We start from the raw sequence: 20,765 nt of genomic DNA on the forward strand, positions 1-20,765 counted from the left end.
CCAACAGTAGTTCTTATCTTTGGGGTGGGGGAAGTGTCAAAGAATCCTTGAGGAGTTGATTTTTAAAAAGGGCTGACCTCGGGAAGGAGCAATGGTAAAATGAGTAGGACGCTTGACTTGTACGTAGTGGACCCAGGTTTGATCCCTGGCATTCAGATGGTCCCCTGCCAACTGCCAGAAGTAACCCCTGAGGATCACCAGGGGTGATCCAAAAGCAAAACGGAAAAAAAAAGGGATGACATAACCAACCAAAAAATACACTCATTTTTGTGTTCACAGAATTTAACAGTTTCAGAGGCAGAATGACTCCACAAAAGCCATTCATGGGGGAATCTGCAGAGCCCATGTTTAGAACCTTAAATGAGCTACACAAAAAATAAATATAAACTTAAATTATACTATGTTTACTGACTTAAGGAAAGTCTCACATATTTAAATACCTCTAAAACCTTTTCTACATTATAAAAAGATAGTTCCAGGGGCCAGAGTGATAGTACAGCAGGTAAGGTGTTTGCCTCGCAAGTGGCTGATCCAGGTACCCCATACAGTCCCCTGGGTGCTTCCAGGAATGACCCCTGAATGCAGAGCCAGGAGTGAGCCCTGAACACTGCCAGCTGTGGCTCCGAAACCCTAAAATTAAAAACAAAAAACATAAAAACAGTTCCAAAGTTATAACATTTACTCAATACTTATTCACAAGGTACCCCAGTAAGAGAAGAATGTATCATTTATTGAGAACTAATTTGTGAGGGAAAAGAAATTCTTTCTTGGCAATCTCAGATTATTAGTTATTTTGAAAATAGTCATCTCATCAGATGCTTCTAGTTTTATAGTGAGTTTTTCAGTAGGCTTACTTGTACTGACTCCACACACACAAAAGGGTAATTTTGCCCTGGCCCCTGGACAGAGCCAAATGTGACATTGAGCATCATCTTGAACTCGCAGTGAAGTCAAAATAGTACATGAGGTAGTTTGCCTCCTTCTAAGACTTAAAAAACAAACCCTTAAACAAATAAAACCCAATCAACTTTTCTTTTGGGGGCCACACCTGGTGATGTTCAGGGGTTACTGATGGCTCTTCACTCAGCAATCACTCTTGGCAGGGCTCAGAAGACCATATGAAATGCTGAGGATTGAACCCAGGTCGGCTGCAAGCAAGGCTTACCCATTGTACTTTCTCTCCAGTCCCAACTCAACCAACTATTAATAAGAAAACTTCCACCTTGCTTAGAAGGGTTGAACAATATACAAAGAAAATGGTGTCTGGTAGGAAGATCTGAGTAAAAGGCAAAAAAGACTGCCTTTTGATCTGAGTTTTCTGCTGCGTATCCAGGTCACTGTCTAGAGAGGCAGAAGCTATTAAGAAAGGTGAAGATAAAGCTGAAGATGTGTCTCAGTAGTAAAGCATTTGCCTTACTAATATGAGAATTCTGGTATGAGTCCTAGAATTCCCCAAACCAAAAAAAGATAAGTAAAAATAACCGCCAACTCACTACACTAAACAGCTAGAGACAGAATCATATGAAATAAAGTGTAAAAAACTAAACAAACAAAAAAAACCCCCCAATTACATACGTATTTACATATGTAAAAAAATACATATAGTTACAGACACCTGGGTTCGCACTTCCTAATTCTGCAAATGCAGTTAACAAATATACTATAGAACCAGGAGTAAGTCCTGAGCACTTCCAGGTGTGGTCCCAAAAACAAAACAAAAATACCGCCCCCCAACAACAAAACCAAACATAAAAACTAGAAACTAAACAAAGAAACAGTACACTGTCAGGAGATGGAACAAACAAAATCAAAGTAAATTACAATAGGGCTGGAGCAATAGCACAGAGGGTAGGCATTTGCCTTGCACGTGGCCAACCTGGGTTCGATTCCCAGCATCCCATATGGTCCCCTGAGCACCGCCAAGAATAATTCCTGAGTGCAGAGCCAGGAGTAACCCCTGTGCAATGCCGGGTGTGACCCAAAAAGCAAAAAAAAAAAAAAAAGTGAATTACAATAATAATAAAACTCCTTTTATTATTATTATTTTTTTGTTCTTCTGACAGACACCTGGTGGTGCTCAGGGCTTACTCCTGCTCTACGCTCAATAATCATTCCTGGTGAGGCTTGGGATACCATAAAGGATACTAGGGATCGAACCACAAGTATGATTGAACCCTCTCCACTGTAATATCACTGTGGCCCAGGACTCTGCCTTTTTGACTCTTAACTTTTTTCTTTTTAAAACTAACAGAGGTCATAAAACACTTTTTTCAAGGGTTATGATATTTAAATGAGAATATTATTACGCTTCAACAATGATACTCACTAAATATCCATTCTCAAAATCTAACTCCATGCTGGAATTCAGGGCAAGAAAACATTTTGCATCTGTAGTAGATCACTTCATGCTCAAGAATCCACAAAATTAGAATCCAAAAAAAGAATGTCATTATCTACCCTTGGGCATTTTCACCTTTTCTCACTGTTCAAAAGTGATAATATTTGGACTGCAGGGAGACTCTGTGATATGATTCGGCAGCATCAGAAAAATGACCACGGTGATATTATTAGTGCTAAGTGCCTCACCACTGTAGCTCATTATTCAATGATACTTTCCAATCCTTTAAAATGCACTCATGTAGCTTTATACCATTTTTATCTCTATGAATGTTTCAAATAACCAATGTTGAACACTATGCCCTGTACAGAGACATTCTGCTGTGTTTTAAGTAGGGTGATGAGACAGTTTCTCAAAAGAAATAGTATCGAAAGAACATCAAGCTGAGACTCATACTTGTATGATTTTTAAAGCGGATTTTCTAAACATTCTAAAATATGATGTCTTAAGCCATATTTTCAAAGTTGGGACTCTGTGCCAGGCAATTTTCACACAGGGCACCCCAGAGCAGGGCGGGTGAGAACCCTCCCCGCCCCAAGGGACCCAGGCCCAGCAGCCGACCTCCACTACCCAACCACCGCCACACTCCAGGCCAGTTTCCGGACCGAGAAGCAGCAAATATATATATATACCCCTTGGAGAGCCCGGCAAACTACTGAGAGTATCCCACCCGCACAGGCAGAGCCTGTGTATTTGATTGCCAAAAACAGTAATGATAAGTCTTATTCCCCTGACCCTGAAAGAGCCTCCAATCCAATCGCTGGGAAAAACGAGTTAGGAGAGGCTGCTAAAATCTCAGGGCTGGGAGGAATAGAGACATTATTGGTGCTCGCTCGAATAAATCGATGAACAATGGGATGACAGTGATACAATGATTTTCCAAGTTATCTATTAACCTTGGCAGCAGGTGCCTTTTTCAAGGGCCCTGGTTTGGGTGCTGAAACATCCTTTGTGTCCTTATCTCCCGCAGCCCCAGAAGCAGTTCTTCCTGGCACAGACTTCAGCTCCTTTTTATCAGCTGCTAGTCCAGCTTTCTTCCCATGTACCAACTCTACTTTTTCTGAACATTCTTTGATCTGGAGATGAAAATTGAGATGAACATCATTAAGCCCCGCTTTGACTCAAAATCACTACATTATTAATCAGACACTTCTAAACCACAACTACACAAGAAATCAGAGAGCAAAGTTTCTTTTATAACAAAGATAAATGATCTAGACCTTATGATAGCAGACAATACATTAATAATGTATTACTTTTTATTCCTACATAAATTATAATTTAAAAAGTTCATTTAAAAGCGTTGTTTCGGGGCTGGAGAAATAGCACAGTGGGTAGGGCATTTCCCTTGCATGCAGCCAACACGGGTTCAAATCCTAGCATCCCATATGATCCCCTGAGCACTACCAGAAGTAATTCCTGAGTAAAGTAAGCCAGGAGTAGCCCCTGTGCATCGCCGGGTGTGACCCAAAAATAAATAAATAAAAGCGTTGTTTCACATTCTCTACAGATTATTCATTCAGCTTTAAGTAATCTACTGTTATAATGTTATATATGCATATGTTTTTTTATAAAGAAATTCTGACAAGAAGAAATTAAGAAAAAAGAAATTATGGCCAAAAGGATGCAGGAAGCACTACTACTTTAAGAGACAAAACCAGAATGCAGTCAAAGAACATTATTTTCTAATCTTATTAGAATCCTGTACTAACCCTATCGAGTTTGAGTTTGTCCACATCGACGAGGAAGGGGTTTACTGCTTTCTCACCAACCACCTTCAAAGCGGTACCTAAAGCTTCAAATGCAGCATCTCTCACTTCAGGAGCAGAGTCATTGATGTGCTGTAGTCCAGAAGTAAGCAAAAAGGTATTAATACTTTATTACTGATTTTAAGTGATAGCCATAGAATAAAGAATTTACTTTGAGGGGGGTAGAGAGATAGTACAGTGGAGACGGGGCTTGCTTTGCATGAGGCTGATCCTAGTTCAATCCTTGGCATCCTATACTGTCCCCTGAGCCCACCGGGAGTGATCCCTCTACACAGACACTAGTAAGCACTTAGTACCACCAGGTGTGGCCCCAAAACAAAACAAATTCCTTTGACAATTCACCCAAACTAAGCATATGTCCCTACCCCTTTTTAGCCAATTAGCAGTTACTCTTTCACAAATTCTTTTTGGGTGATGAACATGTTTGGTAAAGCATTTGGCAAAGTAACGTATGCTTCCCTTTCCCTTTCCTTCTATCTAAAAAGCCTGACATTCAAATGACCTTCCAATACTCCCTCATTTCCTATGCTAGTCCAGATTCAATTGTACAACAATGTATGGGTAAAGTGAAAACTAAACCCTTCCTAAGTAAAACACATTCTCTCAATTTCATCTAGGGTGGAAGAAGAGAACGAAGAGTAAAGGGCGAACAAGCACCAGGACATCAGTTATACTGATGATATGGGAGAGTGGTATTCCATATATCCAAAACACAGACTCAACAACACTGAAAACATGAAAATAAGTTGCAATCACTGGAACTTTGTAATATGCCTGTCAAGTTGACAAGCTGGAACGGGGTGAGGGTTGTGGGTGGAGAGGAACATGGGAACACTGGTGGAGGGATGCAAACAGTGGTAATGGGATTGGTGCTGAAATACTGTATACCTAAAACTCAACTGTCAATAATTGTAAATCACAGTTCTTTAATTAAAAAAGGAAGAAAACTTTCCTCCAATTTAAAAGAAAATCTATACCTTTAGTAGAGCAGCACAGAAGGGCTTTAGCAAACTCTTTGGCAGGGTAGCAGCAGTGCAATGGCGGAAGCTTCTTGCAATAAAAAGAGATGTCTGTTGCTTGATGGTTGGATTTTTATTATCCATCACCGCTAAAATATCCTCACTGATGTTCTGGAGTGTGGTCTTTAGAAAGAAAATGTGTTCAGTCAGCTTTTGCAACTGGAAGAAACACCAAATATTACACTAACAAAATTTACTTTCAACAAAACCACAAACTTGTACTGTTCACTTACAGTAAGAAAGATGGCATCAATTGCCTCCTGCAGGGCTTGTACCACCTGGGGTTTCTTCTCTTTGAATTTCTCCAAAATGGTTGGCACAACCTTTAAAAGTAAATAGTTGTAATATTATATGGCAATAAAAAAGAAATAAACCTTGTCCTCCCCTGCCCCAGTGACACCCTGAGTCGCCGCTCACAAATGGCCCCTCTGGCTACTGATTAAGCTGCTTAATGGCCATGATCCCAGAGACACATGAATGAACCTCAGAAACCAATGGCTTTTGGCAGAAATATATCAAGATTTAATTATTAAAATTTCAGAATTTCAAAATTGCGTGGCCAGTATTGCGGCCGCATGACATCATATCAACAATAGAAAACATTCATAATCAACAATAGAAAACAAATTGCTGAATGTTGCATTTTTGGTAGTCTGAGTATTGGGGAAAATACCAAGTAATAATGGTGGATCTGGTGTCGAAATATTGAATGTAATCAAAGGAGAGAGAGAGTGATGTGGAAATCATCTGTCACACAAGTGGGGGATGTTGTGGGATGGGGGGTATACTGGGGTTTTTGGTGGTGGGAAATGTGCACTGGTGAAGGGACAGGTGTTTTATCATTGTATGACAGAGACTTAAACCCGAAAGCTTTGGAATTGTTCTCACGGTGATTCAATAAATAAATTTAAAGAAAGAAAGAAAGAAAGAACGAGAGAAAGAAAGAAAGAAAGAAAGAAAGAAAGAAAGAAAGAAAGAAGAGAAGAAAGAAAGAAAGAAAGAAAGAAAGAAAGAAAGAAAGAAAGAAAGAGAGGAAGAAAGAAAGAGAGAAAGAAAGAAAGAAAGAAAGAGAGAAAGAAAGAAAGAAAGAAAGAAAGAAAGAAAGAAAGAAAGAAAGAAAGAAAGAAAGAAAGAGAAAGAAAGAGGGAAAGAAAGAGGGAAAGAAAGAGGGAAGAAGAAAGAAAGAAAGAAAGAAAGAAAGAAAGAAAGAGGGAAGAAGAAAGAAAGAAAGAAAGAAAGAAAGAAAGAAAGAAAGAAAGAAAGAAAGAAAGAAAGAAAGAAAGAAAGAAGAAAGAAAGCAAGGAAGGAAGGAAGGAAGGAAGAAAGGAAGAAAGGAAGAAAGAGAGATTATGAGTACTAGAGTCAGGTGTGTGCAATCCCTAGTCACTGCAACCACAAACATTAACAATACTAAGGTATGGGGGGGGAGCAGAAGGAGGGTGTTAAGTTAAAAAAAAAAAACACTGTTACAACATGGGCAAACCTTGAAAACATTTTGCAAAGGTAAAGAAGACAGTCACACAAGATCATGTAAATATGATTCTATGAATGATTATCTGGGCCTGGGAGCCTGCTCAAGGCCTATAGCTTTGCATGCTGGATGCCCTTGTTTGATTCCCAACATTGTATGGTGTCCTGAGTACTGCCAGGAGCACTACTGGATGTTGCCCCAAACACAACAAAACAAAAAAAACAACAATAAGATGTCAAATCCAGAGGCAGAAAGATTAGTGGTTGTCAGATACTAGGGGGAGAAGGAATGAAGTGTGACTAGTAATAGGCATCGTTTCTTTTTGTGGTATTGAAATGTTCTGGGATTACGCAGCATTATCATAATTATACAACCCTGTGACTATACTAACACCACTGAATCATATACTTTAAGAGATACATTTTCTGGCATTACTAGGTCCCAGCAGCATTGAATCTCCAAGGACTAATTAGCAGGAGTGGCATCAGGACCACTAACACTGCTGAGGAGGCCCTGATAAAAAAAAAGAAAAAGCCATTGTCTTGTTAAGAGATGTTGCTCAAGTGGTAAGAGCACATGCCTTACTTGTTTGAGATTCTGGGATTTCATTACAAACCACCAAGCCATTAATTATGCGGTTTCCACATAATTAAAAAGTTATTTCCTTTTTTGAAGGACACAAAAATCATATGAAGGAACTATTGTAGCAATATCTCTCACTTCTTTTATACCTTATATGTAACCATGTCAACATTTATATCAGTTATACCTCTTATTAGATAAAATGATTCTCAAATGGGTATGTTTAGAATAGGCAAATAAGTATAGTATATAAATCTTATTTCCCATCCAAGACTCTAATATGCATCTCTATATTTGGATGTCTACTACCCCTTCACTTAAAGAGAAAAGGAATAGTACCAGAAACCATACCAATTTTATTATTGTTATTATTTTTGGTTTTTGGCCCACACCTGGGGGTGTTCAGGGATCACTCATAGCAGGGGTCCAGGGATAGAACCTGGGTTGGCTACCTACAAGGCAAGAGCCCTACCCACTATACTATTTCTCCAGTCTCGAGAGCAATTTAAAAATCACAATTATATCTTCTTATCCAAGAACCAAGATCATTAAATAGGAGTTTAAAAAAATTAACTATGGAAAACTACCACAAATTCACTAAATGCCTATTTTATTTAATCTGTACTTATTCGTACCTAATATATGAGTGCCACACTGGGTTAACAGGTAAATTAAGGTCCAAAAGAAACTAAATTAAGGTCAAGAGGCAGGAGAGTTAATACAATGAGTAAGGCACTTACCTTACATGTAACTGACTTGGGTTTGCTCCCCAGTACTACATATGGTCCCCAAAGCACTGCCAGGAGTAAGCACTGAGCACTGCCAGGAGTTTCCCAAAAACAAAAAAGCAAACAAGCAAAAGAAAGAAAGAAAGAAAGAAAGAAAGAAAGAAAGAAAGAAAGAAAGAAAGAAAGAAAGAAAGAAAGAAAGAAAGAAAGAAAGAAAGAAAGAAAGAAAGAAAGAAAGAAAGAAAGAAAGAGAGAAGGAAGGAAGGAAGAAAGAAAGAAAGAAAGAAAGAAAGAAAGAAAGAAAGAAAGAAAGAAAGAAAGAAAGAAAGAAAGAAAGAAAGAAAGAAAGAAAGAAAGAAAGAAAGAAAGAAAGAAAGAGCCACGTCAATGGCCTCTAATAACATCTTGTTTTGTTTCTGGACCCCATCTGGCAGTGCTTGGGAACTATTCCCAGCTCACTGTTCAGGGGTTGCTCCGAGCAGTGCTTAAATGTCAGGCATCACACCTAGGTCTCCTACATGCAAAGCACATACTCCAGCCTGTGACCATTTTTTAGGTTTGTTTTCTAACAATTATCCCCAAATTATCACAGAAGCTATACTGATCAGAAGGAATATGGAGAAATATAAAAAATATTTTAATATTTGGAGTTAGTGACTATTAAGAGTTACTCATAAAACAAGATATTTTAGCAGCTAAAAAAAGCTGAAAGTTTACTTTAATATATATAGTCAAAAGAAGTTCGTTGTAGGGGGCTGGAGTGATAGCACAGCGGGTAGGGCGTTTGCCTTGCACGCGGCCGACCCGGGTTCGATCCCCAGCATCCCATATGGTCCCCTGAGCACCGCCAGGAGTGATTCCTGAGTGCAGAGCCAGGAGTAACCCCTGTGCATCGCCAGGTGTGACCCAAAAAGCAAAAAAAAAAAAAAAAAGTTCGTTGTAACTAAAAGAAATGCTGAACATGCTCAATACCAACAATGCATATGAGACAATTTTTAGGAAGGAACCCTCAAAATTAACATACACACTCAACAACACTGAAAACATAAGTCTTAAGCAGCAAACACCAAACACTGTAATGTGTCTGTTAAGGTGGCAGGTGGGGGTGTGCGGGTGTGTGAGAAGAGACGGGTGGGGACAGAGTATGGAAACACTGATGGAGGGAAGTTGACACTGGTGGTGGAATTAGTGTTGAAATATTATATACCTAAAGCTCAACTATCAGTAACTTTGAAATCATAGTTCTTTAGTTAAATAAATAATTTAAAAAACATAACACACAGAGATTATCTTCAAGTTGTATAACAAAAGGTCATGTTTTATTTGGCTGTTATTTTTTTCAGTTGTATTCTCTGAAATTATTTTTAATGTATGAGTAAGGAAGCTTCAAATACTGTAATTCATGTGAGGTTAAATCCTAGGTTCACACTGGCTACTATAAGGAGACTTTTAAATCAATCCAGAAACTCAAACATCAACTAGCTAGTAAGTTAAACCCTTGAGGTCAATTTTCAATCCTCAGGGATAACTGAGCATCTAGAGGCTTACTAACTGATGCCACAGTTCAAGAGAAAAGAAATCTAATTTATTAAATTTAATAATTTAATAATCTATTAAAATTCAGCTGGAGCGATGGCACAGCAATTGGGCTGGAGCGATAGCACAGCAGTTGGGCTTTTGCCTTTCACACGGCCAACCCATGTTCAATTCCTCCGCCCCTCTCGGAGAGCCCTGCAAGCTACCGAGAGTATCAAGCCCACACAGGAGAGCCTAGCAAGCTACCCGTGCGTATTGGATATACCAAAAACAGTAACAATAAGTCTCTCAATGAGAGATGTTACTGGTGCCCACTCGAGCAAATCGATGAGCAATGGGATGACAGTGATTAAAATTATCAAACTTGATTGCTCCCAAATTTACATGAAGAAAGCAGTATAGGAGCCAAAAAGATAGTACAGCAGATAGGATGCTTGCCTTGCACAGAGCCAACCTGTTTCGATCTCTGGCATCCCATATGGGATCCCCTGAACCCACCAGGAGTAGTTCTTGAGTTACAGAGCCAGGAGTGTCCCCTAAGCATTGCTGGGTGTGCTCCTCAGCCAAAAAGAAAAAAAGAAAGGAAGAAAAAAAGAAAATAGTGTATGCAACAAGGATGTCTCCAGTCTGGTGATCTTAGAAATAAATTAAGGGCTGGAGATATAGTATAGTAGGTAAGGTGTTTGCATGGGGCTGACCTGGACTTGATATCTAGCACCTCATATGGTGCCCTGAGCTCCATCAGGAGTGACCCCTGAGCACAGAACAAGGAATGTGCCCTCCCCAAAGTTAAACTGATATATCAACAATGATTCAAAATGCCTTAAGTATAATTATTATTTTCTGAAATAGAAAAATACTACAAAACACATCACATAAATTTCACTTCTAGCTTTATTTGGCTTTTTTTCTTTCCTTTTTAAAATTACTTTTACTGAAGAACTGAGATTTACAATATTGTTAAAAGTACTTTTTATGCATACGTCATCCCAATACCAGACCCACTGCCAGAGTACCTGCTTCCCTCCCAGCCACCCTCCCTTCCTATAAACAAAATCTCCTGATGAGTTTGGCCATGTGTTGTTCCCTGTTCCCTTACTATGTTTCTGTATATCCTGCATCTGAAAAAAAAAAAAAGATTTTTTTCCTACTGCGGAGGTGGTGATAGCTACACAATGTAGATGAACAAAGCTAAACTCCTGAAATTCAACAAAATTGTAAATGTCTTTCATTTTTGTTTTTCCTCCTTCTCTTTGCTGCTGCTGTTCTTGCAATTACCAGGGATTGTACTAACAGCTGTCATATGCTGGGGATCCCAAACAGCAGTACCTTCTGGATCAATCTCAGATGGCAGTGGAATGGATACTAGAAACTGAACTCTTTAGTCTCATCCCTGCTAGGCAGATGATCTACCAGTAAGACATCTTTGGGGCATTATTTTTCCCACTCACCCTTACTAGCTAGAGTTTCATATATATATTATGCTTCAGTGTTCTAAGAACAAAACAAGCTAGTGATAAGCAATAAATCAACTTAAATAAGTACATAAGGCCAAGTGCCCGATTTTCTACGTAAAGCTAATAAATTTAAATATAACTGATCTTCTGCTGAAAAGTAAGGAACTATGTTGATGACTTACATAACTTAGAAACTCTGCATGATATATGAAGATCTATGCAAAAGAGTTGTATAAAAAGCATAAAACAAACTAAGCCTGGCATTCTTGATAATGTTACTATGATTTAAAAAGAAGTGTTACTTACATGTCCTGCATATTGTCCAAATTTCTTCCTTAACCCAATAGCCAGGCCAGCAAGACATTTTGCTGCCAGAGCCACCAACATGACATTGGTGTCCTTTCCAACAACCTGTAAAGAAATAAAAAAAGAAAGTAAATGGTGCTGGTGATAGAACTGAGGTCTGCTGCATGTAAGGCCAAGTTCCTCATCCCTGTACAAGCAATTCAGCCCTGAAATTTATTCTTTTAAGTAAAATTTTTTTTTTTTTTTTTTTGCTTTTATGTGTCACACCCAGTGATGCTCAGGGGTTACTCCTGGCTTTGCACTCAGGAATCACTCCTGGCAGTGCTTTTGTGGGGCTGGAGTGATAGCATAGCGGGTAGGGGTTCGCCTTGCATGTGGCCAACCCCAGTTCAATTCCCAGCATCCCATACAGTCCCCCAAGCACCACCAGGAGTAATTCCTGAGTGCATTAGCCAGGAGTAACCTTTGTGCATCGTTGGGTGTGACACCCCCTCCCCCTAAAAAAAGTATCTTTTGTGTTTGTGTTGTGGTTGTTTACTTGGTGTTTGGGACATACGTGGTGGTGTTCCATGAATTAAAACACCCATAACACATATTAAACAATGACATTCTAGCTGGCACCTACATTACTCTCTACATGCTAAGAAAATAAATGAAATTTTATTAAAAATAGAGAGGCCATAATCCACTGGAAATTTTGTAATCTTATTTAATTTTCAACCTAACCCTAGAAAGTAGATATTAATATTATCATCTCAATTTTGTAGTTTTCAAAAATTAAAAGGGTGTGTGTCTGTTGGGGGGGGCAAGAGTGGCAGAGAGATAGTACAATGGACTGGGTGTTTGCCTTGCATGTGGCCAACCCAGGTTTGATGACCAGCATTCCATATGGTCCCGTGAGCTCCACCAGAAGTGATTCCTGAGTGCAGAACCATGAGTAATCCCTGAACATCATGAGGCATGGCCCAAAATCCAAAATAAATAACTAAAAATTTAATTAAAAAATTAAAAAGGGGGACGGAGAGACAGAGGAGATAAGACATTTGCTTTGCATGCAGTTATAAAGGCAGACTCTGGTTCAAATCTCTGGCACTACGTGAGGTCCCCTGAGCACAGCCAGAGGTCGCTCTTGAACAACAGAGTCAGATTTTGAGCACTGCCAGGTAAGTAAAACTCAAAACCCTCAGCCTTCCCCTCTCCCCCCCGACCAAATAGCATTCAAAAAACAAGAAGTGATAAATTTGCTTAAAGTTATAGTGAATGGTCATGCTGTAAAAGCTTTTGCTTTCTGGGGCCGTAGTGATAGTACAATGAGGAGGGCATCTGCCTTGCACATGGCTGACCCGGGTTCAATGCCTGGCATCCCATATGCTCTCCCTAGTGGCGCAAGGAGATTCCTAAGCCCAGAGCCAGGAGTAACCCCTTAGTATCACTAGGTCTGGCCCTCAAACAAAAACCAGTTTTTTTAAAAAAGCCTTTGCTTTCTTTAAAAAGCATATACTCCCTCAAAACATGTTATGGCAAATATATTATCCTTTTGAAAAGATCAGGATCTTAATTAACATTTTACCGAATCTTTAATTTGTGTAAATCTAAGAAGAAAAAATTCCAGTTCTGTATTCAACTCACTAGTAGCATTTGTAAATACTCAGATTACTACTTACTATACCTCTCATATACTATTTAGATGCCAGACTCCATTCTAAGAAATTCTAATATTTTAACATAGCTCAAAAGGTGATTCTGTTATACTGTTCTAAATAAAAGTCATCACTCAAGCACATTTTTAGGAAAATACATTTCCCTACCCACAATTAGAGCAGAAACCAACAGCAGCTGAAGCTGAGATGCTGGAGATCCTATTGGTTAAGTACTGAAAGTGATCTTGTGAGTCTATTAGAGTTCAAGGTGGCAAACATTGAATGAATGCAAAGATAGTAACAGACTAGACACTTGGTATCATACCTTCCTATCAATATTCATCAGACCTAATTTTGACTAGTTTCCAACTAAGAATGAGAAGTGGAGAATATATGAGTCTGTGTTTAATTTCTGGGCCACACCAGGCAGTGCTCAGGGATTACTACTGGCTCTGTGTTCAGGGATCACACCTGGTGGTGCTTGAAGGACTTTATATGGTTTTGGGAACTGAACCTAGATCAACTACACGCAAGGAAAGCGCCTTAACATGCTATACATTATCTCTCCAGTACAACTTGTGCTTTTAAGAAAAACAGTGCGTGAAAACACAAAGAATAAAAAGACTCAGTGACTTTCAACTATGGAAATTAAGCTTGAGCTCACAATATTAACTATAAGGGAATCTAATGAAATGTATTCCTTTTTGATTTTTTTTTGCTGGGGCAGTGCGCAGGGTTTTTCTCCTGGCTCTGCGCTAAGAAATCACTTCTGGTGGTGCTTGTGGGACCATATGGGATGCCAGGGATCAAACCCAGGTTGGCCACATGCAAGGCAAATGAATTACCTATTATACTATTTGTCCAGCCCCTAAATGGAAAGCATTCTACAATTATTTTTTTCCATAAATCTAGGTTTGTGGTGTGCTTTAAGTAATTATTAAATACTATTTATCTCGCCTTTTTCTCCTTTCCCTCTTCCTTTTATGGTGGTGCTGGTGATTGAAAACATGGCCTCACATGCGCAAGGCAAGTGCGCTGCCTGAGATATATTCCTGGTGTCACAATTAGTATTTCTCTTTAGTAATATTAATCTCTAGTTAATAGCAAGTATACAAAAACACGGTTGACAAAGGAAGAAATCAATTAAGTTCATAATTACTGTATTTAAAAAATGATAATTATAAGTAATCAAGGCAGGAGGGCAGGGGGGAGGGGAGAATCAAAAGACCTAATGAAAAAAAGTTTAGAACACGAAGAAAGTCAAGCAATTATATTATATAATTAAAAACCTTGAAAATCAACATTCATAGTTGATAGGCAAAATAACTTCTAAGTTATCTGAAGAATAGGAGGGAGGAAATAAGGAAGACATCTTTTAAAAGTACCATAGGGATTGGGGATCTTGAGAGTTCAAAGGGCTAGAGTGCATGCCTTATATGAGGTCCAAGCTCAGTATCCAGTACTGATGCCCCTCTATGTACCGATGGTTGTATTCCAAGCACTATTCATGCTTGGCATTGTCAGTATTACTAGGCTTTCGAGCAATGTTGGTAAGACTCCCCCCCAAAAAAGCATAAAAAAGTATAACCTGTAAAAACAGTACAGCCTACAAAATATGTTTAATCGGGTTATGAAAAAGAATTTAAGAAGAAAAAATGCCTTTTAGTCAGACCATTAGTAGTTTCTAAATTCAGAGTTCTTTACTTTTTGTAATAAAGAAAAATATTGGGAAATTAGTTGTGCCATAGAAGAGACAATGAAGGAAGAAGGGATTAGTCTAATTCAATTCTTCAATCTTCTTCTCTTCCATTTAGTTTTGATGTCCCTACCTGGTCAGTAAAATCAAATGTAAGATACAAAAATGAAAATGTCAAGTTTCATGTTAATTTATATAACTGAGACGAATTTTTAACTTTTTCAAATACTTCACTCACCAAATTATATTTAATGTGCAGCCTTTCACTGAAAGTCCCTACTCTACCATGTAGCACTGTAGTCCATTGTTCATCGATTTGCTCAAGCGGGCACCAGTAACATCTCCACTGGGAGACTTGTTACTATTTTTGGCATATTGAATACGCCATGGGTAGCTTGCCAGGCTCTGCCGTACAGGCGGGATACTCTTGGTAGTTTGCCAGGCTCTCCGAGAGAGACGGAGGAATCGAACCCGGGCTGGGTCAGCCACATGCAAGGCAAACACCCTACCCACTGTGCTACTATTCAGTGTCTTCTGCTAAACTGGATGTCACCAAAATATGTTGCCTCTATCTACCCAAATATAAAGTCTGTGAGCCTTTTGTTGAATACAGTGAGAGATTCCATTTAAATTCACAGTACCATGAAAATTATAGAACAACAGTCTTTATTTGAAAAGCTAATATCCCAAGAAAATGCATGCAGAGAACATCAAATATTAATGATAAGAAAAAAAAAAGCTTTTATTTGGGACACTGAAAATTCCCTGACAGAGCAATAATAGCCCTGATTTAAAAAATATACTAAGAATCTGATGTTCTTTTCAAGGTCACTAGAGTCTCATTTCCCCAGTCATAGTGCCATCTATTTACTCTTCTTTCTTCCCAGGCTCCAGTTTTATGAAATTAATTCCCTTTTAAGTTCTTCAGCCAGAGCCTGCAAAAATGATGTAAGGGTTAAAGCACTTGCTTTGTGCCTTGCAAGCAGTTGAACCCATGATTCCCTAGCACTCCTAAGAGGTAGAAAACAGGAAAGTTATCTAGCCTGGGTTCTGGCTCTCAAGATGTAAGGCTGATGACTAAAAAAAGATTTTGAGAAACCAGATTCATGTTTCCAAACTTAAAGGAAAGCACAAAAGGTTCACTATAAGAAAATGATCCTCATTATACACTAATTTCCTATTTGCAAGTTTACCTACTGGTTAAAACTTGTTTATAGTAGGGCCAGAACAATAGTACAGAGGAAAGGGCATCTGCCTTGCATGCAGCTTACTGGGTTTCAACCCCAGCACCCCATGTGGTCTCCTAAATCCTTGTAGGCGTGATCCCTGAGCACAAAACCAGGAGTAAGTCCTGAGTTTACTCCGAGTGTGCCCCACTCTACCCCCCAAAAAAATATCCCAAAAGAACCCCTCATTTATAAGTATAAAATATGTGTGGCAAGTTCCACTCCTTTAAAGACAAGCCCAGAGAGCTGTAAAAATTCTGAGCTGCCTGATGTATTCACTGCCAGCTGAGATGAAACAAAGCCACACACTGCCTTCTTTCAGCTGAAAATAAGCACCTTTTTCATGGTCTGTTTAGTGGAAAGTCTTGATTTTTGTGTTTTGTTGATGCCTCCACCATTTAAAAAACGCCTCCAAGGGGCTAGAGAAATAGTATAGTATAGTGGGTCAGGCACTGGCCTTGCATGCAAGTGACCCGAGTTCAATCCCCAGCACACCAGTCCTTCAAACCTCTCCAGGAATGATCCCTGAGCACCACCGGATGCTGCCCCCAAACCAAAATAAACTAACATAAAATGGCACTGTAGACTAGCATTCCAAAGGGTCCAAAAGTCTCTGATGTACTTGTGAAAAAAAAAAAAGTTAGATAAGCTTTGTTTAGAATTGAGTTACAGAGGGTTGGAGCGACAGCACAGTGGGTAGGGTGTTTGCCTTGCACGTGGCCGACCTGGGTTCGATTCCCAGCATCCCATATGGTCCCCCGAGCACCACCAGGAGTAATTCCTGAGTGCAGAACCAGGAGTAACTCCTGAGCATCACTGGGTGTGACCCAAAAAGAAAAAAAAAAAGAATTGAGTTACAGAGCTATTAGCTGATATTTTCATGTTAATGAATCATATATATTAAATAAGACATCTTTAAACAACAAAACAAATTATATGTGTTTGGTTGTTGAAAATGTGATCTAAATGTTACAGGGGCTAGAGAAGTAGTATTGGCACTTGCCCTGTACAAATCAGACACTAGTTTGATTATGATCCCCTGAGTACTACGAGAAGTGACCCAGTCACAGAGTCAGAAGTAGCCCCAGCACACTGTTGGATGTAGGGGCCACTCTCCCCATGCTACCTGACCCTCTCTTTCCTTGAGCATCACTGATTGTGGCATAAAACAAAAGGCAATTTCAGCAGTGAAGAATCTGGGCCGGCAGGCACCGCAAGCCGGAGAATGCTCCGGACCCCAGACTGGGCCAACAACACCGGGATGCCAGACGGAGAAGGTACAGTGTCCCTGGCTTCTCCAGATGGACCCCTGGCGACACTGAGCTTCTACTAACACAGCTCCAGTACGTGGGACTGGGATATTTCTCCAAACTTTTCCTGATATACAAAAAAACCGCTCAGGAACAGCTCCGCCACCCCTGAGCATCCATTATCTCAGAGGCACAGAAACCAATCTCGGAACACAGCAGCTGCTGGTAGATATACTTCTGGACTATCAACTGAACTACGGCCCCGTGCAGCCCCGGGAGGGGAAGGGTTTCTGTCCCTCGGCCTTTACCCCTTGCGGCAGCATGGCAACTGCCACTGTTCAGAACCAATTGGTTAGAGAGGTAGCAGCATGCAGTGATGAGCATGGGGAATCTCGAGATGGGGGGGTGGCGAACTGGCCCTGTCTCCTGCCCAAATGAGACCCAGAGCGATCACCCACGAACAGCTCCTCTGCTCCTGAACAGCCATGATCCCAGAGGCACACAAACCAATCTCGGAATGTAGCAGCTGCTGGCAGAAATACACATGGACTGAATACCAGAATCCCAAAACTGGGTGGCCACTTTTGCAACCGTGCAACATCTTATGCTCTTTGCTATCGACAATAGATGTCATTCCAATAGGTCTGACTGTTGGGGGAAAAACTCCAAATAATTAATAGTGAGTTTCTGTCAAAAATTGAATGTAATCAAAATCAGGAGAGAGTACAGTGAAAATCATCTGCCACACAGGCAGAGAGGGAGTGGGAGGGGGGGGCATGCTGGAGTTCTTGGTGGTGGACCATGTGCACTGGTGAAGGGATGGGTGTTTGATTATAGTATGACTGAGACTTGATCCTAAAAGCCCTGTAACTGTTCTCATGGTGACTCAATTAAAAAAAAAATTTAAGGGGCTGGAGCGACAGCACAGCGGGTAGGGCGTTTGCCTTGCACGCGGCCGACCCGGGTTCAAATCCCAGCATCCCATATGGTCCCTGAGCACCGCCAGGGGTGATTCCTGAGTGCATGAGCCAGGAGTGACCCCTGTGCATTGCTGGGTGTGACCCAAAAAGCAAAAAAAAAAAAAAAAAAAATTAAAAAAAACCAAAGGCAATTTGTATTCACTAAATCAGTGTTTGTTAGACTTTATAGATTATCACTAACTACAAATAATAAGCATTAGAGTAGTTAACATTCTCATCCTCGGAAATTTCAGGTTGAAAAGGGAGACAAATCAAAGTTTTGAATTTGTATTTAACATATCTTCAGGGGCTAGGGCAACAGTACAGTGAGTAGCGCATTTGTCTTACACACGGCGGACCTGGGTTTGATCCCCAGTACCCCATATGGTCTGCCGAGCACCGCCAGGAGTGATTCTTGAGTGCAAAACCAGAAGTAATTCCTGAGCACTGCTGGCTTTGGCCCCAAAACAAAACAAACAAAAAGATGTTTTCAGAGTTTGTTTCTGAGCTTTACAACTATATCCACATTCCTTTTAGGGTCACAACCAGGTGTTTCAGAGATGTTCCCACGGGTGCATGGGGGACCATCCGGAGATATGGACTGAACTTGGGACTCCTCTCTGATCCTAATATATTCACAGTATTTGTTTTTGGGTCACACTTAGCTGTGTTCAGAGAACCATGTGTACCAGGAATTGATAGTGAACTCCTGGTGTGTTGGTATGTGAACCACACACTCAGCTCTCTACCTTATTCTCCACAATATCTGATCTATATTTTTAGGAGAAGTCACCACGTATGAAAATCTCCCCCAGCAGTATTAAGCTTTGCTGAATCTAAGCAATATAAAAGGAGCTTTTAAAAGTTTTTCTAGATTTTGTTTTTAGGGCACACCCAGCAGTGCTCAGGGAACACTCCTCATGGGCTCAAGGGACCATATTCGGGTCATGAGAATTGAACCAAGGTTCAAGCCTTACCCACTGTATTATCTTTCTGACTCCTAAGTTTTTTTTTCTGTAGTACTTTCTTGCTTTTAAATTGATTATATACCCTCACATCCTTTACATGTTGATATAATGCAGTATTGCTTTATTTGCTACCTAACAAAAGAACAACCTTCATATTTGTTCCATTAAATAGAGCTAATTCACTTTACTTTTATGGTGCTAGCTATTTAACTAGTGTCTGACATGTACAAGTTCTACTGCTGAGCTATACACCCTAGCCTCAAAAAACAGAGCCAATTTAAACTATTTATTTTACAGAATTATAAAACAAGAATATCTGCTTCTGATTTTTTGTTCTGTTGTTTTTGGGACCACACCTGGCTGTGCTCAGAACTTAGTCCTTGCTCTGCATTCAAGAATCATTTCTGGTGTGCTGTGGATGGAATCTAAGTCAGCAGCATACCCTACCCTCTGTAATACAACTCTAGCCCCTGAAACATCTGGTTTTAGATTACAGAGACCTTTTTTACTAGAGGTTCATCCAAATTAGAAATGACATTTTGTTCTTGGGACAAGTCTGGAGGTGCTCAGGGGACCACGGGATGTCAGAGATCGAACCTTGGTTAGCCCTGTGCAAGGCCAAGTACCCTGGCTGGCTGTACCATCTCTTAGGCCTGTAAATGATATCCTTAAAATCAAAATGAAAATAAAACAGAGATAAAAATCAATCCTTCCAAGACAATCTAGGACAACAGGACAATAATTTAAAACAATCTATAAAAAAGGTATGCTTATAATTGAAAACCATAAATCCAATGTAGTTGTGATAGAAAAAGGACTTTTTGATGAAGAGAAATTTCAAATCAAGGTATGTTTTTGGAATGCCAATGCTGAAATAGCACTAACTTACCTTCTTCAATGCTTTTACTAAATCTGCATAATCGCCTGCTTCTAGTTTGGGGTTTTTCACTAGTCCTTCAACAATTTCCAGTACTTCTTTCCTTTCTTGCCATTTTTTTGCCTCCTGCAAGAAAAACAATTACTTGTGAAGCAAAATAAGAAAGCAAAATGTCTATTTCTTGTATGCCGATATTGCTAATGCTAATGCAAATACTAATTACTATTTGTTTTCAGAAAGTTTTTCTAGAGAAACTTAAAAACAAAATTGAAGACTTTTCAAGACAGTTCTCTCTTGTCTCTTTGTCTCTTCATTTGCTACATATTCTTTTAAGCCTATGTGTTCTCCTAATACTATATCTCTTTGCTTGCTTGCTTGCTTTTTCAAGCTTGCTCTTGTACATGTATTCCTCTTATACATGTATTCCTTCCCATCTTCCCCTCTATCTTTCTAAGTAAGTTTAGTTCAATAAAAACTATCTTGTGGCAGAGACATCAAACTGCAAAAATTTCAGGTACACCGAGTTTTGTTTGGTTGAGAACTCTAGGGCTTCTAGGATTTGAGGCAGGCAGCTTCCCCGCTTTCCTGTACTTCTCCAAGCCCCCGGGAGTAGGTGTCCATACCGCACAATAGCAGCTAACATATTCACTGCCTAGTTAAATATTATGGGTTTTATGAAGTGCACAGCCCCATTCAGGGATATGTGACCTCTCCAAACTCTATAATATTTACAACCCAGTAGGAGCAAACCAGATTGGATGGGAATGTAACAAAGAAACCAACTAAGCTCAGTTAATTAAAAAATGCTAACACAGGGGTTGGAGTGATAGCACAGCGGGTAGGGCGTTTGCCTTGCATGCAGGCAACGTGGGTTCGAATCCCA

The 20,765-nt window shown here is 39.8% G+C and overlaps 1 protein-coding gene across 7 annotated transcripts in view; it reads right to left on the reverse strand.

Annotated features, from left to right (window-relative positions):
• CKAP5 (cytoskeleton associated protein 5) overlaps positions 1-20,765 on the reverse strand; it is a 118,096-nt gene that overhangs the window by 53,627 nt on the left and 43,704 nt on the right. For all 7 annotated transcript variants that reach the window (XM_055142283.1, XM_055142284.1, XM_055142282.1 and 4 more), the window contains exons 8-13: positions 19,895-20,008; positions 11,267-11,371; positions 5,420-5,509; positions 5,145-5,309; positions 4,111-4,239; positions 3,295-3,474 (exon numbers count right to left, since the gene is read on the reverse strand). In XM_055142283.1, coding sequence (XP_054998258.1) covers positions 3,295-3,474; positions 4,111-4,239; positions 5,145-5,309; positions 5,420-5,509; positions 11,267-11,371; positions 19,895-20,008 — 783 coding nt within the window. The remainder of the gene's footprint in view (positions 1-3,294; positions 3,475-4,110; positions 4,240-5,144; positions 5,310-5,419; positions 5,510-11,266; positions 11,372-19,894; positions 20,009-20,765) is intronic.

Source organism: Sorex araneus, chromosome 6 (assembly GCF_027595985.1).
Source record: "Sorex araneus isolate mSorAra2 chromosome 6, mSorAra2.pri, whole genome shotgun sequence".
In the NCBI taxonomy this organism is placed as follows: Eukaryota; Metazoa; Chordata; class Mammalia; order Eulipotyphla; family Soricidae; genus Sorex; species Sorex araneus.